The 16,273-nt window shown below is 45.8% G+C and overlaps 2 protein-coding genes across 2 annotated transcripts; both read left to right on the top strand.

The window, feature by feature from the left end:
- atg4da (autophagy related 4D, cysteine peptidase a) lies at nt 1-5,190 on the top strand. The gene is made up of 11 exons (XM_037266814.1): nt 1-319; nt 1,165-1,435; nt 1,534-1,617; nt 2,224-2,397; nt 2,612-2,963; nt 3,034-3,098; nt 3,176-3,327; nt 3,412-3,490; nt 3,640-3,716; nt 3,894-4,013; nt 4,358-5,190. Exons 2-11 carry the CDS (start codon nt 1,219-1,221, stop codon nt 4,535-4,537), a joined length of 1,500 nt encoding a protein of 499 aa, XP_037122709.1. The 5' UTR covers nt 1-319; nt 1,165-1,218; the 3' UTR covers nt 4,538-5,190.
- Nucleotides 5,191-5,753: 563 nt separating this feature from the next.
- On the top strand, nt 5,754-16,062 carry LOC119119985 (transcription activator BRG1). Its single transcript, XM_037246927.1, has 34 exons — nt 5,754-6,182; nt 6,690-6,930; nt 7,050-7,182; nt 7,257-7,760; nt 7,862-7,960; nt 8,033-8,291; nt 8,355-8,481; nt 8,551-8,724; nt 8,846-9,019; nt 9,084-9,263; nt 9,339-9,386; nt 9,475-9,605; nt 9,800-9,857; nt 9,954-10,063; nt 10,211-10,358; nt 10,431-10,594; nt 10,676-10,742; nt 11,030-11,140; nt 11,353-11,595; nt 11,675-11,788; nt 11,866-11,973; nt 12,078-12,164; nt 12,377-12,423; nt 12,499-12,665; nt 12,773-12,936; nt 13,375-13,635; nt 13,736-13,813; nt 13,959-14,177; nt 14,261-14,526; nt 14,936-15,044; nt 15,119-15,220; nt 15,297-15,429; nt 15,502-15,641; nt 15,808-16,062. The coding sequence occupies exons 2-34, from the start codon at nt 6,715-6,717 to the stop codon at nt 15,841-15,843; spliced, it is 4,977 nt and encodes a 1,658-aa protein (XP_037102822.1). The 5' UTR covers nt 5,754-6,182; nt 6,690-6,714; the 3' UTR covers nt 15,844-16,062.
- The last annotated feature ends 211 nt before the right edge of the window (nt 16,063-16,273 follow it).

The raw sequence follows: 16,273 nt of genomic DNA, 5'->3' as shown, positions 1-16,273 counted from the left end.
TCACTGAGGAAAATCTTCTCCTCCCATCGACATTTTTTTTTTTTTTTTTTTGCACTACTGGCTGTAAAGTCAGTTGTGTTTACAGTAGACATATTCGAATTATCATCTAAATTATGTGTAGTTTTCTTTTGGGGGAAGGGTTACGGTGAGTCGGGCGTGACCCCGGACTCGCTTCCGCCGCCGGCTGGAAATCATGCTAATATCGGCTAGCTTTTTCAAGCTAATAATGCAACGAAATAAACAGCACTGAAAGAGTCAATAAGCAAGAAAGGGAATCACCAAAATGAGCCTACGTATGACCGATCAAGCAGTCTAACAGGTATGTACATCTAATTAGAGCTAAATTCCAAGGCTATGCAGTGTGTAACTGTGTTTGTTTCTTGCCATGTTCAATGTGCAAATATTTAAATAAGAGTCACCTGATGTCGTAATTGCCTGGCTGGATTATTTCTGTTAAAATGTCGTTGTTGTATCCATGTTTGTTGTGAAATAGTCGAAAATTGCGCATTTGCGGATTAGCGGGAAACAGTTGCGTCTGCAGTCAAATGACAGTCTCGTGGTTTCTTCAAATAGTCGCTCTCCATTTGATGTTCCTTATTGGGGAATTCTCAGCAACTTTACTGTGAGCCCTCATTGTTGTGCAATATTGTCGTAGACAGATGACGTGAATGTGCATTGAAACTGTCGACGCTGCACCCATTCATACTTTTTCCTGGAAGTGATCATAATAGCGCAGACAACAATGATAATCTTACATAAGTGAGTAATAAAACCCCGCGTCTCAATTGTTCTATTGTACCTGCTCAAAGCTATAAAGCTATTTGTTATTAATTCATAACTCACTAACAGTTTAGTTTACTGGCACAAAAGTCTCTTAATAAATGCTTGTAACTGTTGGCAGACAAATTCCTGTTGGGCTCTTCAAAAACCTCTTCATTATTATCAATGAGCTTCGCTGAGAATAAAGTTGTCACTTTTTATTTCATTTAAAAATGTATATATATATGAAAAAGTTGTAACCATAACCTCACTGGCTGAACTGTATTGGACCATGCAAATTAGTTTATTTACAGTGACACCCTTGAATGTGGTGTGCCTTAATGTTCCAAAGAGTCAAACGTTAACGCTCCCTCTCATTTTCTTCATCTTCTGTCCCGTTCTTAGTTTTTCTGTGTTGCAATGAGGTGCTCCAGAGTCCAGCTCTGACCACCACGGGCCATGAACTCCGTTTCCCCCAACGCGGTGCAGTACACTGGCGGCGTGATGCTCAATGAGTTAACGGAGAGCCAAAGGCCGCAGGCTCCGGCTCAGCAAGGCGGCTTTGGACTCAGACCTCCGCAGAGTCCGGATCCAAGCAAAGAAGCAAGTGGAGAGCCCGAGGAGATAGATAAACTCAAAGCCAAATTAATGTCAGCATGGAACAACGTGAAATATGGTTTGTGGAAAATTTGATCCGATCTAAAGACAATTTAAGTCCTTATGAGACATCCTTGATGAAGAATAATGTTAAATTTGCTGATTGTCCGCGTTTAGGTTGGACTGTGAAATCAAAGACCTCCTTCAATAAGATCTCACCGGTCACTGTCCTTGGACACGCCTATCTGCTCAACAGCGAAGGTAACCTGCGTCAATCATCCATCCATCCATTTTCCACACGGCTTATCCTGGTTAGGGTCGCAGGGTAACACGTGGAATGTACAAACCATACAACGATACATTCAAGTTAGCTATCCCATCTGACTTTGAGCCAGAGGCGTGACTGGTCACCAGCCAATCGCATGGCACATAAAGACAAACAATCTTTCACATTCACACAAACGGACAATTTAGAGTCATCTTGATTTAACGGAAAACCGACAAGCATACAGCACACGACTCAACTTGGGTGTCAATAAAATGTAATTGGGACATCTCTGTGATTTCATTTTGATTCAAGGTCTCTAAATGATTAATTGATTATCAAAAGTAAGAATCTATTCATTTGGTAGATTAGCTGTTGATGAATCCATTTATTTCTGTACCGCTTGAATGAGTAAAATATAAAAGGAGAACAGACATATTCTTGACCAAAATGTTCTTGCACTTCAAAAGTAACATAACTGAGAAGTCTGAGCGTCTCATCCGACCAAAAACGGGAAAACTTGCTTCTGCTTTTGTCATAAACATGACATCACCACAAACACTCTCACCACCTTGTTCCCTCTTCAACCCTGTGTGTTTCAGACCAGGTGGAGCGTTTCCGCCTGGCTTTTGTGTCCCGGCTGTGGCTGACCTACAGACGAGAGTTCCCCCAGTTGGAGGGCTCCAGCTGGACCACCGACTGCGGCTGGGGCTGCATGCTGCGCAGCGGCCAGATGCTGCTGGCTCAGGGCCTGCTGGTCCATCTCATGCCCCAAGGTTTGGCTCTCCATCAATTTGGCTCACCGGCCACAACATTAGGTACACTTGCGCCATCTCGTGAGAGCTCATTTGAAAGCTCACTCAGCATCCTTATTTTTTTAAAGACGGAATATTGGATTTCATTAGATGTCCTGGTGTACCAAATGTTTTGACCAGAGAGTATACATCTGCTCTTCAAAGTGAAAAATGGAAGACTATTTGTGTTGCCTAGACTGGACTTGGCCAGATGCTCAGCAGTTAACAGACGTGGACTTTGAAGTGTTGCGAATAAACTCGCCAGTGCGCGTCGCCGGGGTGCCCATCCCGTCTTTCGGCTCCCCGCGAGGGTCCGGCACCCCTGAGAAGACGCCGCAAAGGGATCCGACGCCCAAGAGTAGTCAGAAGAAAAAGTTTGAATCCCCACGGGATCGACAAGCTGAGCCCGTCCACCAGAAACTGCTCACCTGGTTCGGGGATCAACCGCCGACACCTTTTGGGGTGCACCAGCTGGTGGCAATAGGGAGGAGTTCGGGAAAGAAGGCCGGGGATTGGTACGGCCCGTCCATTGTGGCACACATACTGCGGTAAGGCTCAGCTGCTCCATGAAACTGTTCAGAAATTTGGATTCCAATATTTTCTTTCTTTTTTTTTTAGGAAAGCTGTGGCTAATACAACTGTTCTTCACAACCTGGCTGTGTATGTCGCTCAGGATTGTACAGGTGACACTTGCCACTTCAATCTCATGTGGACATGTGATTCACATCCTTTCCCTTATCAAGTTTGTGTTTGGTTGTAGTGTACAAGGAGGACGTAGCGCATCTGTGTGAGCCGCCACTCGGCCACAGTCCCCCAGAATCGGACAACCAAGGCTGGAAGTCAGTCATCATCCTGGTGCCCGTCCGTCTGGGCGGGGAGGCCTTCAACCCGTCTTACATTGAATGTGTCAAGGTGGCGTTCTTTATGTTAACCTCTTATGGCGGGAAGTCTTTCAATAGTTTTACATTCAAACTATTTTTTTTTCTTTATTTCCAGAACATCCTAAAGCTGGAATGTTGTATTGGAATCATTGGAGGCAAACCAAAGCACTCTCTCTACTTTGTTGGTTTCCAAGGTAAGACACTGCTTCTTCCTGTTGTCCTGTTTACAAACTAGATTTATGGGTGGCATTGTCATCAATATACTCCAGAACCATTTATAAAAAATAAAGATTTTCTTGAGATATCACCACGATGACGCGTTTCCTCTCTCGCCATTTGCCAGATGAGCAGCTGCTATATTTGGACCCTCACTACTGCCAACCAGTGGTGGACGTCACTCAAGTCAACTTTCCACTTGAGGTCAGTTTTGCAGCGTCACACTGCTTTCAAGCTGTCTGGATTTGGATTTCCTCTCTTCTGATCTCATCCAACTGCGACCAATGTGACTTTCACACTTGTTCAAAGTGTGACCATTAAAGATAACATGTTTAATCATGGACTGTGGTTGATCTTCCCTCCCTTCATTTCTTTATCTAGTCCTTCCACTGTAGTTCTCCCAAAAAGATGCCCTTCACTCGAATGGATCCCAGCTGCACCATCGGCTTTTATGCGAGGAACAAGAAAGACTTTGAGTCTTTAATTTCTGCTGTCAGTTTGGTAAGTTTGAAGTTGATCTGCAGCCTGTCAGATCGAATTTGCCTAAGTGGAACCTTCTAGAGCAACATTTATTTTCAACAGAAAGCACCTTGAGCAATGCATCTTGTCTGAAGGTTGTACATTTGCAGATGCTACCTTACACACAGAAGAACGCTCAACTGGTTTCAGTGAAGCGCTCTGACCCGATCTTTTTATTTTTTCCTGAGGGAAGAAAATGTGTGTTTTACTTTATTTACTCAAATATACCTGAGGCCACTATTTGAGGAAATACTTTGGATATTTTCCAACTGCCTTTGTCTCCAAACTTGTGATGACGCTTGACCAATGTTCTGTTTTCCTGACAGGCCCTGTCATCGTCAACAGAGAGGTACCCCATCTTCACTTTCGTGGAGGGCCAGAGTCACGACTATGGCCTCGAGGCGCACAGCAGTAACCACACTGGTCCCGCGCCACACATCCTTCCCCCTGGCAAGGCAGCTCGCCTTAACAACAGACAAAACAGTGACGAGTTTGTCTTCCTGTGAGACCGCGAGGCCATCTGTCTGTTTTATTGGAGCGACCTGACCCGGAAAAACAAACATGGGTTTTATAAGCTAACATTGATCCATTTGCCGTTCATGACAGGCACGCCTGGACAAGAAGTCATGGGGGGGGGGAAAAAAACTGGCCGACAAGTCCCATAGTCTCAATGTCACATATCCTTGGTCAGGAGCAAGCTCTGCTGTTGTGTGTTGGTGTGTGTGTGTGTCTCCTTTAGATTTCTAATTCTTTGACTATTTATCGAGTGTATGAATGTGCGAGTGTGCGTGTTAAGTTTGGACTTTTGGCAAGTAGAAAAGTAATTATGTGTCAACACACTGAAGGTAAGACGTCTCAAAGCGCTGTACGTTCGTTCGTGTTTGTCTTGTACTCGCTAATCACAATAGTGCACTCGTGATCGCATTGCATATCTGCCGCTCTTTTATTTCACGCAAGGGTTTCACACGATAACGGTGCTGATGGTAGAACACCTGATTTCATTTCACATTCTGGGTTTGTTTGCTCTGTGGTTGTTCTCTTGTCACTCTTCACAGGGACTGATCATGATCTATTCTTTGACCGTATGTAAAGTTTATTACTACTGGAGGGTTGCACTACTACTGTGTTTATTTTCCTCATTAAACTAAACACACTGAAATCACGTCGCCTGTATATTATCTCTTTCTGCTGGTTCACACCGGTGGCCTTTAAAAAAAAATAGTTTTGTTTAACAAGAGTTCAGGACATTAAAAGACAATAAGATGATGTATGACAAAGCACCCCAAACAGAAGATTGTGTATTGAAGTTGTATTTTAGACATAAAAAGATTGTTATAGATATATTTAGGTTTGTTCTTTATAGTATAGCTGCATTTTATTGACTGCTTGGTTTGATCTATTTTATATCTTGTCTGATGTACTTTACTGGCTTTGTTCAATGGCCACATCACTCACCGCTGTCCTATAAGAAAAATGCCCTCATAAAGGAAAAAAATGCACATTTTGATTTATGCAGTTAAATAACATTGTCACAATATTAGAATTGGCCGACAGTGCAGTTTATTGAGCGTTATTTTGAGCTATTGAATCTTGTTAAATAGTTTGTTTATGTGGTTGTGATGCATTTTGATTGCTACATCACAAAATGTGGTAAAGAAACAGCTTCCATATTACGGGGTGTTTTTTTGTTTGAAAAGTCATTCTGTAATTACAATATGATTTTATTAACAGACTGGTCATGTGACATTTACGTAGGCACTGTGGCGTCAATTATAGTCGACAACAGGGCAAATGGCAGCCTGTGATGGATAAAAAACATTTCTGTTGCATTTATAGTCCATAAACAGTGGGGCCAAACGCCACCTATTAATTTTTTATGTGGCTTCTGCTTTAAAGTTGTTATTACAAGAAATATGTCGTTCGTACTACCGAGGCACACCTGTACGGTATTCGTTGTACGTGTTGAGCGATGCTTCGACTGTCCACGCATGCGCATTTGTTACAGCGGGGACTAGACATTCGGTCATAGGAGAGGAGCTGCGGCGGCGGTACCGGAGGAGGAGGCGGTGGATGTGGGGTCGTTCTGTGGAGGGGGGCGGCGCTCGAGCCACGTCGGTGAAACAAAATCCTCATCGCTCGACTGCAAACACGGTGAGTGGATTCGTTTGCTGCGTGTCGCGTTGATGCGTCAAAATGTCATCCTCCCAAAATTCCACGCCAAAATCCATCACGGGTTGCCAGATGTGTCAGTGCAGGTGGATGAGTCGGACTTGCACAGTCCGCCATTGCCTCCTTTTTTTTTTGTTTAATACCCAACGCGGCCTTACAGGATCCAAGTCGAACTGTGGGTGGACGGTGCAGCCGCAAGTGTTAATGCGCACTGGGGATGATTTGGCGCAGCAACTTATTAAAGCGTTTGAACGGAATGTACGGTGGCCCTCTCATTGCAGCATCATGTCTTTTTGCACATCCTGGCCCTTTCAGTTTTTATTGGTCCAATTAAATTAAGACCAGCGCGTCATTATTTCCGGATTCACATTATGTGCTGCCCGATGATTCAGTCTGTGCCTTGGCTCAGTAAAGATCAGGTAGCACAGCTCTCTTCAGATGTATTTTTTTTCTTCAAGGTTTGCATTCATAGAATAGCTTTCCTTCCAGATCCCCGCAGCAGGAGACCACTGCAATGTCCACCCCGGATCCCTCCATGGGAGGTAATCCCCGCCCGGGTCCGTCCCCCGGTCCAGGTCCCTCTCCCGGGGCAATGCTGGGCCCAAGCCCAGGACCTTCTCCAGGTTCTGCTCACAGCATGATGGGACCAAGTCCCGGTCCTCCTTCTTCTGGACTCTCCCAGCCGGGCCCGTCTGGCTACAGCCAGGACAGCATGCACCCCCTGCACAAAGTAAGCACAGTCAAACGATATATTTTATATATATTTTATAAATACAAGCTCCCTGATGGAGGTAGCATTAACAACAGTGCTGGATTGTAACAATTTTTTTTTCCCGATTGACTTTTCAGCCCATGGAGAGCATGCATGACAAGAGCGTGAGCGAGGAGAGTCGTTTCAATCAAATGAAAGTACTGACAGTGAGGCCGGGCGGGCACACTGGTATGGGTCCCCCACCCAGTCCCTTGGACCAACACTCACAAGGTTGGCAAATAAAACACTCCATTCTTAAGTCATGAATTCCTGTTTTCATGACACAAGTCCCTGGTGTCTTCCAGGTTATCACTCTCCATTAGGTGGTTCAGATCATTCAAGTCCAGTCCCTTCCAACGGTCCTCCATCTGGACCTCTACTTCCATCCTCCTCCTCATCTTCCTCTTCAATTGGCCCCGGCTCGGCCCCTACGCCTTTAGAAGGCCCTGGTGGCGATCAGCACTCCCTGGGCCCCGCCAACCGACCCGGATCACTTGGTGGTTCAGGGCCAGGACCAAGCCCCGGACCGAGCCTCGGCGCCACTGTCCCCACCCTCGTGTCAGGCCTTGAATCCGGTGGCCTGTCTGGACCCGGTGGCCCCACTCCTTTCAACCAGAGCCAGCTGCACCAACTCAGAGCTCAGATCATGGCCTATAAGATGCTGGCCCGAGGTCAGCCCCTGCCAGACCACCTCCAGATGGCCGTCCAAGGGAAAAGGCCTATGCCTGGCATGCAGCAGCCCATGACGAGCTTAACCCCAGGAGCTGGGCCACCGGGACCAATGAGTTCAGGCTATAGTCGTGCTCACGGTGAGAACCGCGTTTTGGCTCCGTTAACCTCTCCCGGGATGTTCTGCTGCTGATGATTTTTTTTATTACAATACATTAACACAAAAAAAATTCCCTCCCAGGAATGATGGGCCCCAATATGCCTCCACCAGGTCCATCAGGCCCAGCAGTAGGAATGCAAGGACAAAACCACAATGGACCTCCCAAGTCCTGGCCTGAAGGTCTGTGGCTTCAATTGCGTTACATTTTGGTTATGTGGACAAAATCAGCGCCCACCTCTTGATCTACTCTAGGCCCATTGGTGAATGCTGCAGCACCGTCCAACGCTCCCCAAAAGCTGATCCCGCCTCAGCCCACGGGACGACCCTCCCCCGCCCCTCCCTCGGTGCCCCCCGCGGCCTCCCCCGTCATGCCTCCTCAGACGCAGTCTCCGGGGCAGCCGGCGCAGCCTCCTCCCATGATGCCTTACCACAGCAAGCAGAGCCGCATCACCCCCATCCAGAAGCCCTGCGGCCTGGACCCTGTGGAGATCCTGCAGGAGAGGGAGTACAGGTACCAGAAACGAGATCCGTTAATGAGCAAAACGAGTCACGATAACTCAATTGCGCGCTGCAGGTTGCAGGCTCGCATCACGCATCGCATCGCCGAGCTGGAGAACCTGCCAGGCTCTCTTGCCGGAGATTTACGTACCAAAGCAACTATAGAACTCAAAGCGCTACGACTGCTTAACTTCCAGAGACAGGTGAGCGCCGCGGCAGGCAAAACCCATAAGAAGATTTGACGTGTTTTTACGGTTCTTGGTTGGGTCCAGCTGCGACAGGAGGTGGTGGTGTGCATGCGCCGTGACACGGCTCTGGAAACGGCGCTGGATGCCAAGGCCTACAAACGCAGCAAACGCCAAAGCTTGAGGGAGGCTCGCATCACAGAGAAACTGGAGAAACAGCAGAAGATCGAACAAGAGCGTAAGCGCAGGCAGAAGCATCAGGTGGGCACCCTAGAAAACCATTTGCCGGCCAAAACATTAGGAACACCTTCACCTAATATTATGAGGATGATCAATGATTTGAAGAATAGACCTTTTTGTATCACTCACCATATCATTGCAGGAGTATCTCAACAGTATCCTTCAACATGCCAAAGACTTCAAAGAGTATCATCGGTCCATCACGGGCAAAACCCAAAAGCTGACCAAAGCCGTGGCTACCTATCACGCCAACACCGAGAGGGAGCAGAAGAAAGAAAACGAGCGCATCGAGAAAGAGCGAATGAGGAGACTCATGGTAACATGCGACCGACGCTCGCTTCTTCCAGCGCACTCCCATTTACGCCATTCTACCCGCTCAGGCCGAAGACGAGGAGGGCTACCGTAAACTGATCGACCAAAAGAAAGATAAGCGTCTGGCCTACCTTCTGCAGCAGACCGACGAATACGTCGCCAACCTCACCGAGCTGGTCCGCGCGCACAAGGCTGCGCAGGCCCTCAAGGAGAAGAAGAAGAAGAAGAAGAAAAAGAAGAAGAAGAAGGTATGGCGCTGATGATGTAAAGTGGGCGAAATGTTTAAAAGAGTTCAAAAATTGTAAATTACTTGTCCTGTTTAGTTGGAGAGTCCAGAAGGACAGACTCCAGCTTTGGGGCCTGATGGAGAGGTGGGCGACTATGTTCTTTCCATTTTTTTTTTTTTTTTTTTGTGTCAGTGATTTCTATTGCCAATGTAAATCCTGATCTCCTCCGCAGCCTCTGGATGAGACAAGTCAGATGAGTGACCTGCCCGTGAAGGTCATCCACGTGGACAGTGGCAATATCTTGACCGGGGTGGATGCTCCGAAGGCGGGGCAACTGGAAACGTGGTTGGAGATGAACCCTGGGTGAGAAGATTTTTTTTTTTTTTTTTAAGTCATGCTGGTGGTATATTTATGATATAAAATATTCATGTTTGGGGGAAACAATGCAAAACAGTAATATTTTGAGAAATAAATACAAAGAGTTTTATTTTCAAATATACAACCAAACTCTGGCAAATGGAAGGTCCTGGACTTTTTTTTTTTTTTTTTTATATAAGGTATGAGGTGGCCCCACGCTCTGATAGTGAAGACAGCGAAGATGAAGAGGAGGAAGAAGTGGGTGTTTGTTTATTTACTGTACCTGCCACAGTTAGTTTTTTTTTTTTAGTTACATTTATTAAATTTGATTTTACTGTACCTGCTGTGTGGCAGGAAGATGAAGAGGAGCATCAGCCTTCAACTGCACTGACAGAAGAAAAGAAGAAGATAAGTGACCCTGACTGTGAGGACGTGTCGGAAGTGGACGTGCGGCACATTATTGAGTGAGTAAACAAATTTCTGATTGTTCCCATGCGATTCAACTCCCATGTCTTTATTAACTCATTCACTCCCATGGACGACTATAGACGTCAAAGATTCAACGGGGCTGCCGGTGAATGAATTGCGCTCAATAAGCATTTACTCTGTAGGAACGCCAAACAGGATGTGGATGACGAGTACAGTGGAGCGGCGTTTGCCCGGGGACTTCAGTCTTACTACGCCGTGGCTCATGCCGTCACCGAGAAGGTGGATAAGCAGTCCACCTTATTGATAAACGGACAACTCAAACAATATCAGGTAAATAAACAGGTCACGTGACGGAGGTTTGGGATTGAAATCAAATTTGTGTTTCCGATCCTGGGCGGTCAGATTAAAGGTTTGGAGTGGCTGGTGTCGCTGTATAATAACAACCTGAACGGCATCCTGGCTGATGAAATGGGCCTGGGCAAAACCATCCAGACCATCGCGCTCATCACGTACCTCATGGAGCACAAGCGGCTCAACGGACCCTACCTCATCATCGTGCCCCTCTCGTGAGCTAACAAATCTCCATTCAGAATTAATTTCAACATAAAGTTGTTGTTTTTTAATCTAACATCCTGTCTGACCACCAGGACTCTTTCAAACTGGGTTTATGAGTTTGACAAGTGGGCACCTACAGTTGTTAAAGTGTCCTATAAGGTAAGATTTTGTGTGTTTCTGTTAGCCCTGTATCTGGCACTCTTAGTAGATTTTTATAAACATTTTATACAATTCAAATAGTATAACATTGAAATACAGAAGCGCAATAGTGTTCATTAAAAACGTGAAGGATTTTATTCCGAAAAATACATTGTAACGTTATGCACAGTTTGAATACACTGGCAGAGCTAGAGGGGGGGGCACAGGGGCACTGCCTCCCCAAAATATGCTTGGACCACCCAGGCACGGATAAGTGACACTTTTTCTGTACGATGTCCTTCTTTTAGGGTTCTCCAGCTGCCAGAAGAGCTTTTGTCCCTCAGTTACGCAGTGGCAAGTTTAATGTCCTCCTCACCACCTACGAGTACATCATCAAGGACAAGCAAGTGCTAGCTAAGGTGGGCTTTGCGAGCACCGAAACATAATATTGTTTCGCAAATAATGTGACCTAGCTAAAAGTTTTGTTGCTCTTCTCAGCACAGCATGAGAACCCAGCCGAGCTGTCCTAGAAGATCCTCCCATTTTGTTTTTTAAATCCATCACGGATTTTCTTAAATCACAAGGGACTCTTTTTTTTCTCAGTTCCCCTCCTTTTCTCAACCTCCCGCAGATCCGTTGGAAGTACATGATCGTGGACGAGGGCCATCGCATGAAGAACCACCACTGTAAACTGACCCAGGTGCTGAACACGCACTACCTGGCGCCGAGGCGGGTTCTGCTGACCGGCACGCCGCTCCAGAACAAGCTCCCTGAATTGTGGGCACTACTCAACTTCCTCCTGCCCACCATCTTCAAGAGTTGCAACACTTTCGAGCAGTGGTTCAATGCACCTTTTGCGATGACCGGAGAGAAGGTGAAACCAGTTGTGTCAAAATGTCAGGTTTTAAAATATCCAAATAACGTACACTTTCTACCTTCATCCTTCCCTGCAGGTGGATCTCAATGAAGAGGAGACCATCTTGATCATCCGTCGTCTTCACAAAGTGCTCCGCCCCTTCTTGCTGCGCAGGTTGAAGAAGGAAGTGGAGGCCCAGCTTCCAGAGAAGGCATGACTAACCTCTTTTTGCAATCTACAGACCTGTGTAATGACTTGAGGTTTTGAATCTTGCGCACATCCCTGTAGGTAGAGTACGTGATCAAGTGCGACATGTCGTCTCTCCAGCGAGTGCTCTACAGGCACATGCAGGCGAAGGGCGTTCTGCTGACCGATGGTTCTGAAAAAGACAAGAAGGTAGAGTTGACACTCAAGGCCTTGTTTCCAAACTATCAACTATTAATTTAAGGGAGAATGTATTTATACATTTAATGTTGTTGTTTTTTGTTTTGTCTGATCAGGGCAAAGGAGGCACCAAAACTTTGATGAACACCATCATGCAGCTGAGAAAGATCTGTAACCATCCATACATGTTCCAGCAGATTGAGGTATTTTGGATTTGTTTACCAATGATACATTACAAAAGAGTGTCAGGATGGATTTTTAAACGTCACAGAATTATCAGAATGTTGTTGAGAAACATATTTCAAGACAAAAAAAAATAATGTTGGCAATTTAATCACCATTTTATGAGCGTAATGTGGAAATTTCATGACTTATTTCCATGTCACATTATGACTAACTTTGACTGTTTTTGCAGGAATCATTCTCCGAACATTTAGGTTTCTCTGGTGGTATAGTCCAGGGGTAAGTTCTCATGACGGCTCCCATACAAACGTCATGCCTTCAATATCATGTAATCTCAGCGTCTCTTTATTTCAGTCTCGATCTGTATCGAGCTTCGGGAAAATTTGAAGTGTTGGATCGGATCCTCCCCAAATTGCGAGTCACAAACCATAAAGTGCTGCTCTTCTGCCAGATGACCTCACTCATGACCATCATGGAGGACTACTTTGCCTACCGCAGCTTCAAGTATCTGCGTTTGGATGGTAAAAAAAAAAAAAAAAATCTCTCTAATGACTTTTGGGGGATATTTTTTTTAGACTTTCCATGGGAATTAATCAGAACGAATGGGAATTAACTGTCGTCCTGACAGGCACCACAAAGGCCGAAGACAGAGGAATGTTACTGAAGACCTTCAACGAGACAGATTCGGAATATTTTATCTTCCTCCTGAGCACTCGAGCAGGTGGCCTGGGCCTCAACCTGCAGTCTGCCGACACCGTCATCATCTTTGACTCGGACTGGAACCCGCATCAGGTTCCACATTATTCTCTCCTCTTTTTGTATTTTTTTTTCTCTCTTTTTTTCCAATTTGTTTGCAGTTACAATAAATAAAAAATCATCCAAACGCAAGCTAATTGTTATCAACGGTTATTTCGAGACAAAACTATTCATATCTATTATTTCTGGACATATTTGAATGACCCAAACAAGCACAATTTTCAACACAATTTCCGGACTAAACGAAATCCAAGACGGATGGACTAGATTAAATCTAAAATCCAACGTCCTGAAAATGTCTGATGCTGAGGTGCTAACATCTGTAACTGTCGTACAAGTGTAAAAATAAGTTAACCACTGCTCTAAAAGTAACTTGCACAAGTAAAAACATATCTGGTTAATATGGAACGAGTCTGTGTTTCCAAATAAAAATTTAATATTCATGCGGGGTTTGAATAAAAACTTTTTTTGCAGGACCTGCAAGCCCAAGACAGAGCTCACCGCATAGGGCAACAAAACGAGGTGCGCGTGCTGCGCCTGTGCACAGTCAACAGCGTGGAGGAGAAAATTTTAGCCGCCGCCAAGTACAAACTCAACGTAGACCAAAAGGTGATCCAGGCCGGAATGTTCGACCAGAAGTCGTCCAGCCACGAGCGCAGGGCCTTCCTGCAGGCCATCCTGGAGCACGAGGAGCAAGACGAGGTCTGGGGACAAGAAGTGTGTCTACGGATTAATGTGTGTGCGTGCACCAGCAACACAGCAGTTTTTGGGGGGGTGGGGTTTCTAGAAAAGACATTCCTTGCTTATGCTCTGCTCGCAAATGTGCTGCATTCAGGAGGAGGACGAGGTCCCTGATGACGAGACGGTCAATCAGATGATCGCCAGGAGCGAGGAGGAGTTTGATCAGTTCATGGTTAGTGGTAGAGCAAACACCAGCAAAAAAAAAACACGACACAAGATAACGGTCAATTAGCGAAATTAGAGAAACGTGAGTCACGGCGCAACAGAAGAATACAGGCTGAGGTCGTGAAATTGTTTGGGGTCTTGTTCTCTGGCAGCGCATGGACCTGGACCGCCGGCGCGAAGACGCCCGCAACCCGCGTCGCAAACCTCGTCTAATGGAGGAGGACGAGCTGCCGACCTGGATCATGAAGGACGACGCTGAGGTGGAGCGGCTCACCTGCGAGGAGGAGGAGGAGAAAATGTTCGGACGAGGCTCTCGCCAGAGGAAAGAGGTGGACTACAGCGATTCGCTCACGGAGAAGCAGTGGCTCAAGGTAATTGGAGGAAAAGGGGCGGGGAAAAAGAAGGGAAGACAGCGAGGCGAAGGGTCGACTGACTCTCGGTTTTCCCTCCCGAGCAGGCCATCGAGGAGGGCACCTTGGAGGAGGTGGAGGAGGAGGTGCGGCACAAGAAGACCACTCGGAAGAGGAAGCGAGATCGAGACCCGGACCTCCCCGTGCCCTCGTGCTCCTCGGGGGGGAGAGGACGTGGGGACAAAGACGAAGATGCAAAGAGGCAGCGAAAAAGGGGGAGACCGCCTGTTGAGAAGATATCCCCCAATCCTCCTTCCCTCACCAAGAAGATGAAGAAGATCATTGATGCCGTCATCAGATACAAAGAAGGGTAGAAAGGTTTACTGATTTTGTTCCAAACACAGTCAGAAATGAAAAATTTTACAGCTCGCCTCTTTGCCAAAAATAATTGGATGCTACATTAATAATATTATGACTATTCGTTTTAAAACAGTTTTAAAGTAAAAATCACTATTTGTAAATGTATACATTTATTTTCTGTAATAGATTATTCTTATAATATTGATTTTAATTTATATGCTGTTTTTTTAATTGGTTTATGAGTTATTTTATTTTTTGTATCGTAGAATCGTGGCATTTGTACGAGGGTGTGTAGACTTTTAATATTCACTTGTTCGTCAGAGTATGACGCAATACACTGAATACTAAATACTGTTCGACAGCCCCAAATCAATATTAATCTGAATCTGTTGATGAGTCTGACCTTTCACCTCCTGTAGCACGAGTGGACGTCAGCTCAGCGAGGTCTTCATCCAGCTGCCATCTCGCAAAGAGCTGCCTGAATACTACGAGCTGATCCGCAAGCCGGTGGACTTCAGGAAGATCAAAGTAACGTCACATTGCAGCTTTCACATTTTCTCAAAGTTCCCTTATTTCTTAAAAAAAGTTTGCCGTCCTTCTAGGAGAGGATTCGAGGTCACCGCTATCGCAGTCTCGGCGACCTGGAGAGAGACGTCATGCTGCTTTTCCAGAATGCTCAAACCTTCAACCTGGAGGGATCCCTGGTGAAGACCATTTGCGAGACCTCCTCTTTAAAAACGATGATGATGACGACGTTTCCCTGCCATGTGATGCGAGCAGATATACGAGGACTCCATCGTGCTGCAGTCGGTCTTCACCAGTCTGAGGCAGAAGATCGAGAAGGAGGAGGAGAGCGAAGGAGATGACAGCGAGGAAGAGGAGGACGAGCAGGATGATGAATCCGAATCAGAATGTAAGTTTTTCCTTCTCCTGTATTCCTTCATCTCTACGCCTCTCATTCAAACCTTGTCTTGCGTATGTTCAGCCCGTTCAGTCAAGGTCAAGATCCGACTGGGCAAGAAGGAGCGAGGCGGAGATCGTGGAAAGGGACGCAGCAGACGATCGGGACGCACTCGAGCCAAACCTGTGGTTAGTGACGATGACTCGGATGAAGAACAAGAAGAGGTAATTCATCGTTTGTGTCTATGTGGATATCTGTCCACAAATGGTGCTGCAACACATGTAGACTGTATATTCTTACAGCTTTTATAATGTGTATTCACTGGAGTTCAATCTAAAATTAATTCCAAGAAAAACTTCAAATTGAGACTGAAATTTGTGTGTTTGGCAGGAACACTCGCTCAGTGCCACTGACGAAGAATCCTAAATGGCACCGTGATGTAAGAATGTAAACGAGAGGTGTGGTAGGAAGGAATATTCTGTCTGCTCTCACCGTTTCCGCACATCGGTACATAAAGCTGCCGCTCAACTTTTAAGATTGAGATAAAACTGAAGGTTTAAATTCACATGTTCAGTCAATGACTTGGTTATGTGTGTGTCGCTTTATCTGCAATAGCCTACATTTATTAGTTCAGTGATAAGAGTAGTTACTGTTGGTGGGACTCAAAACTCAAGTCTTTGTAATTCATAATATGCACTAAATTGCATTTTCATTAAATCCAAATACAGTATTTGACAAAATGGGGAGCGTTTCAGAGATTGGCAACTTGACTTTGCATCAGTCTTGCTCGTCGCACTAAAGCGGTTGACGCGAACGGTAGTTCCCACGACCGTACAACATATTTTGTGTTTAGGCA

Source organism: Syngnathus acus, chromosome 1 (assembly GCF_901709675.1).
Source record: "Syngnathus acus chromosome 1, fSynAcu1.2, whole genome shotgun sequence".
Lineage (NCBI taxonomy): Eukaryota > Metazoa > Chordata > Actinopteri > Syngnathiformes > Syngnathidae > Syngnathus > Syngnathus acus.
This window is presented reverse-complemented; position numbering and strand designations above follow the sequence as displayed.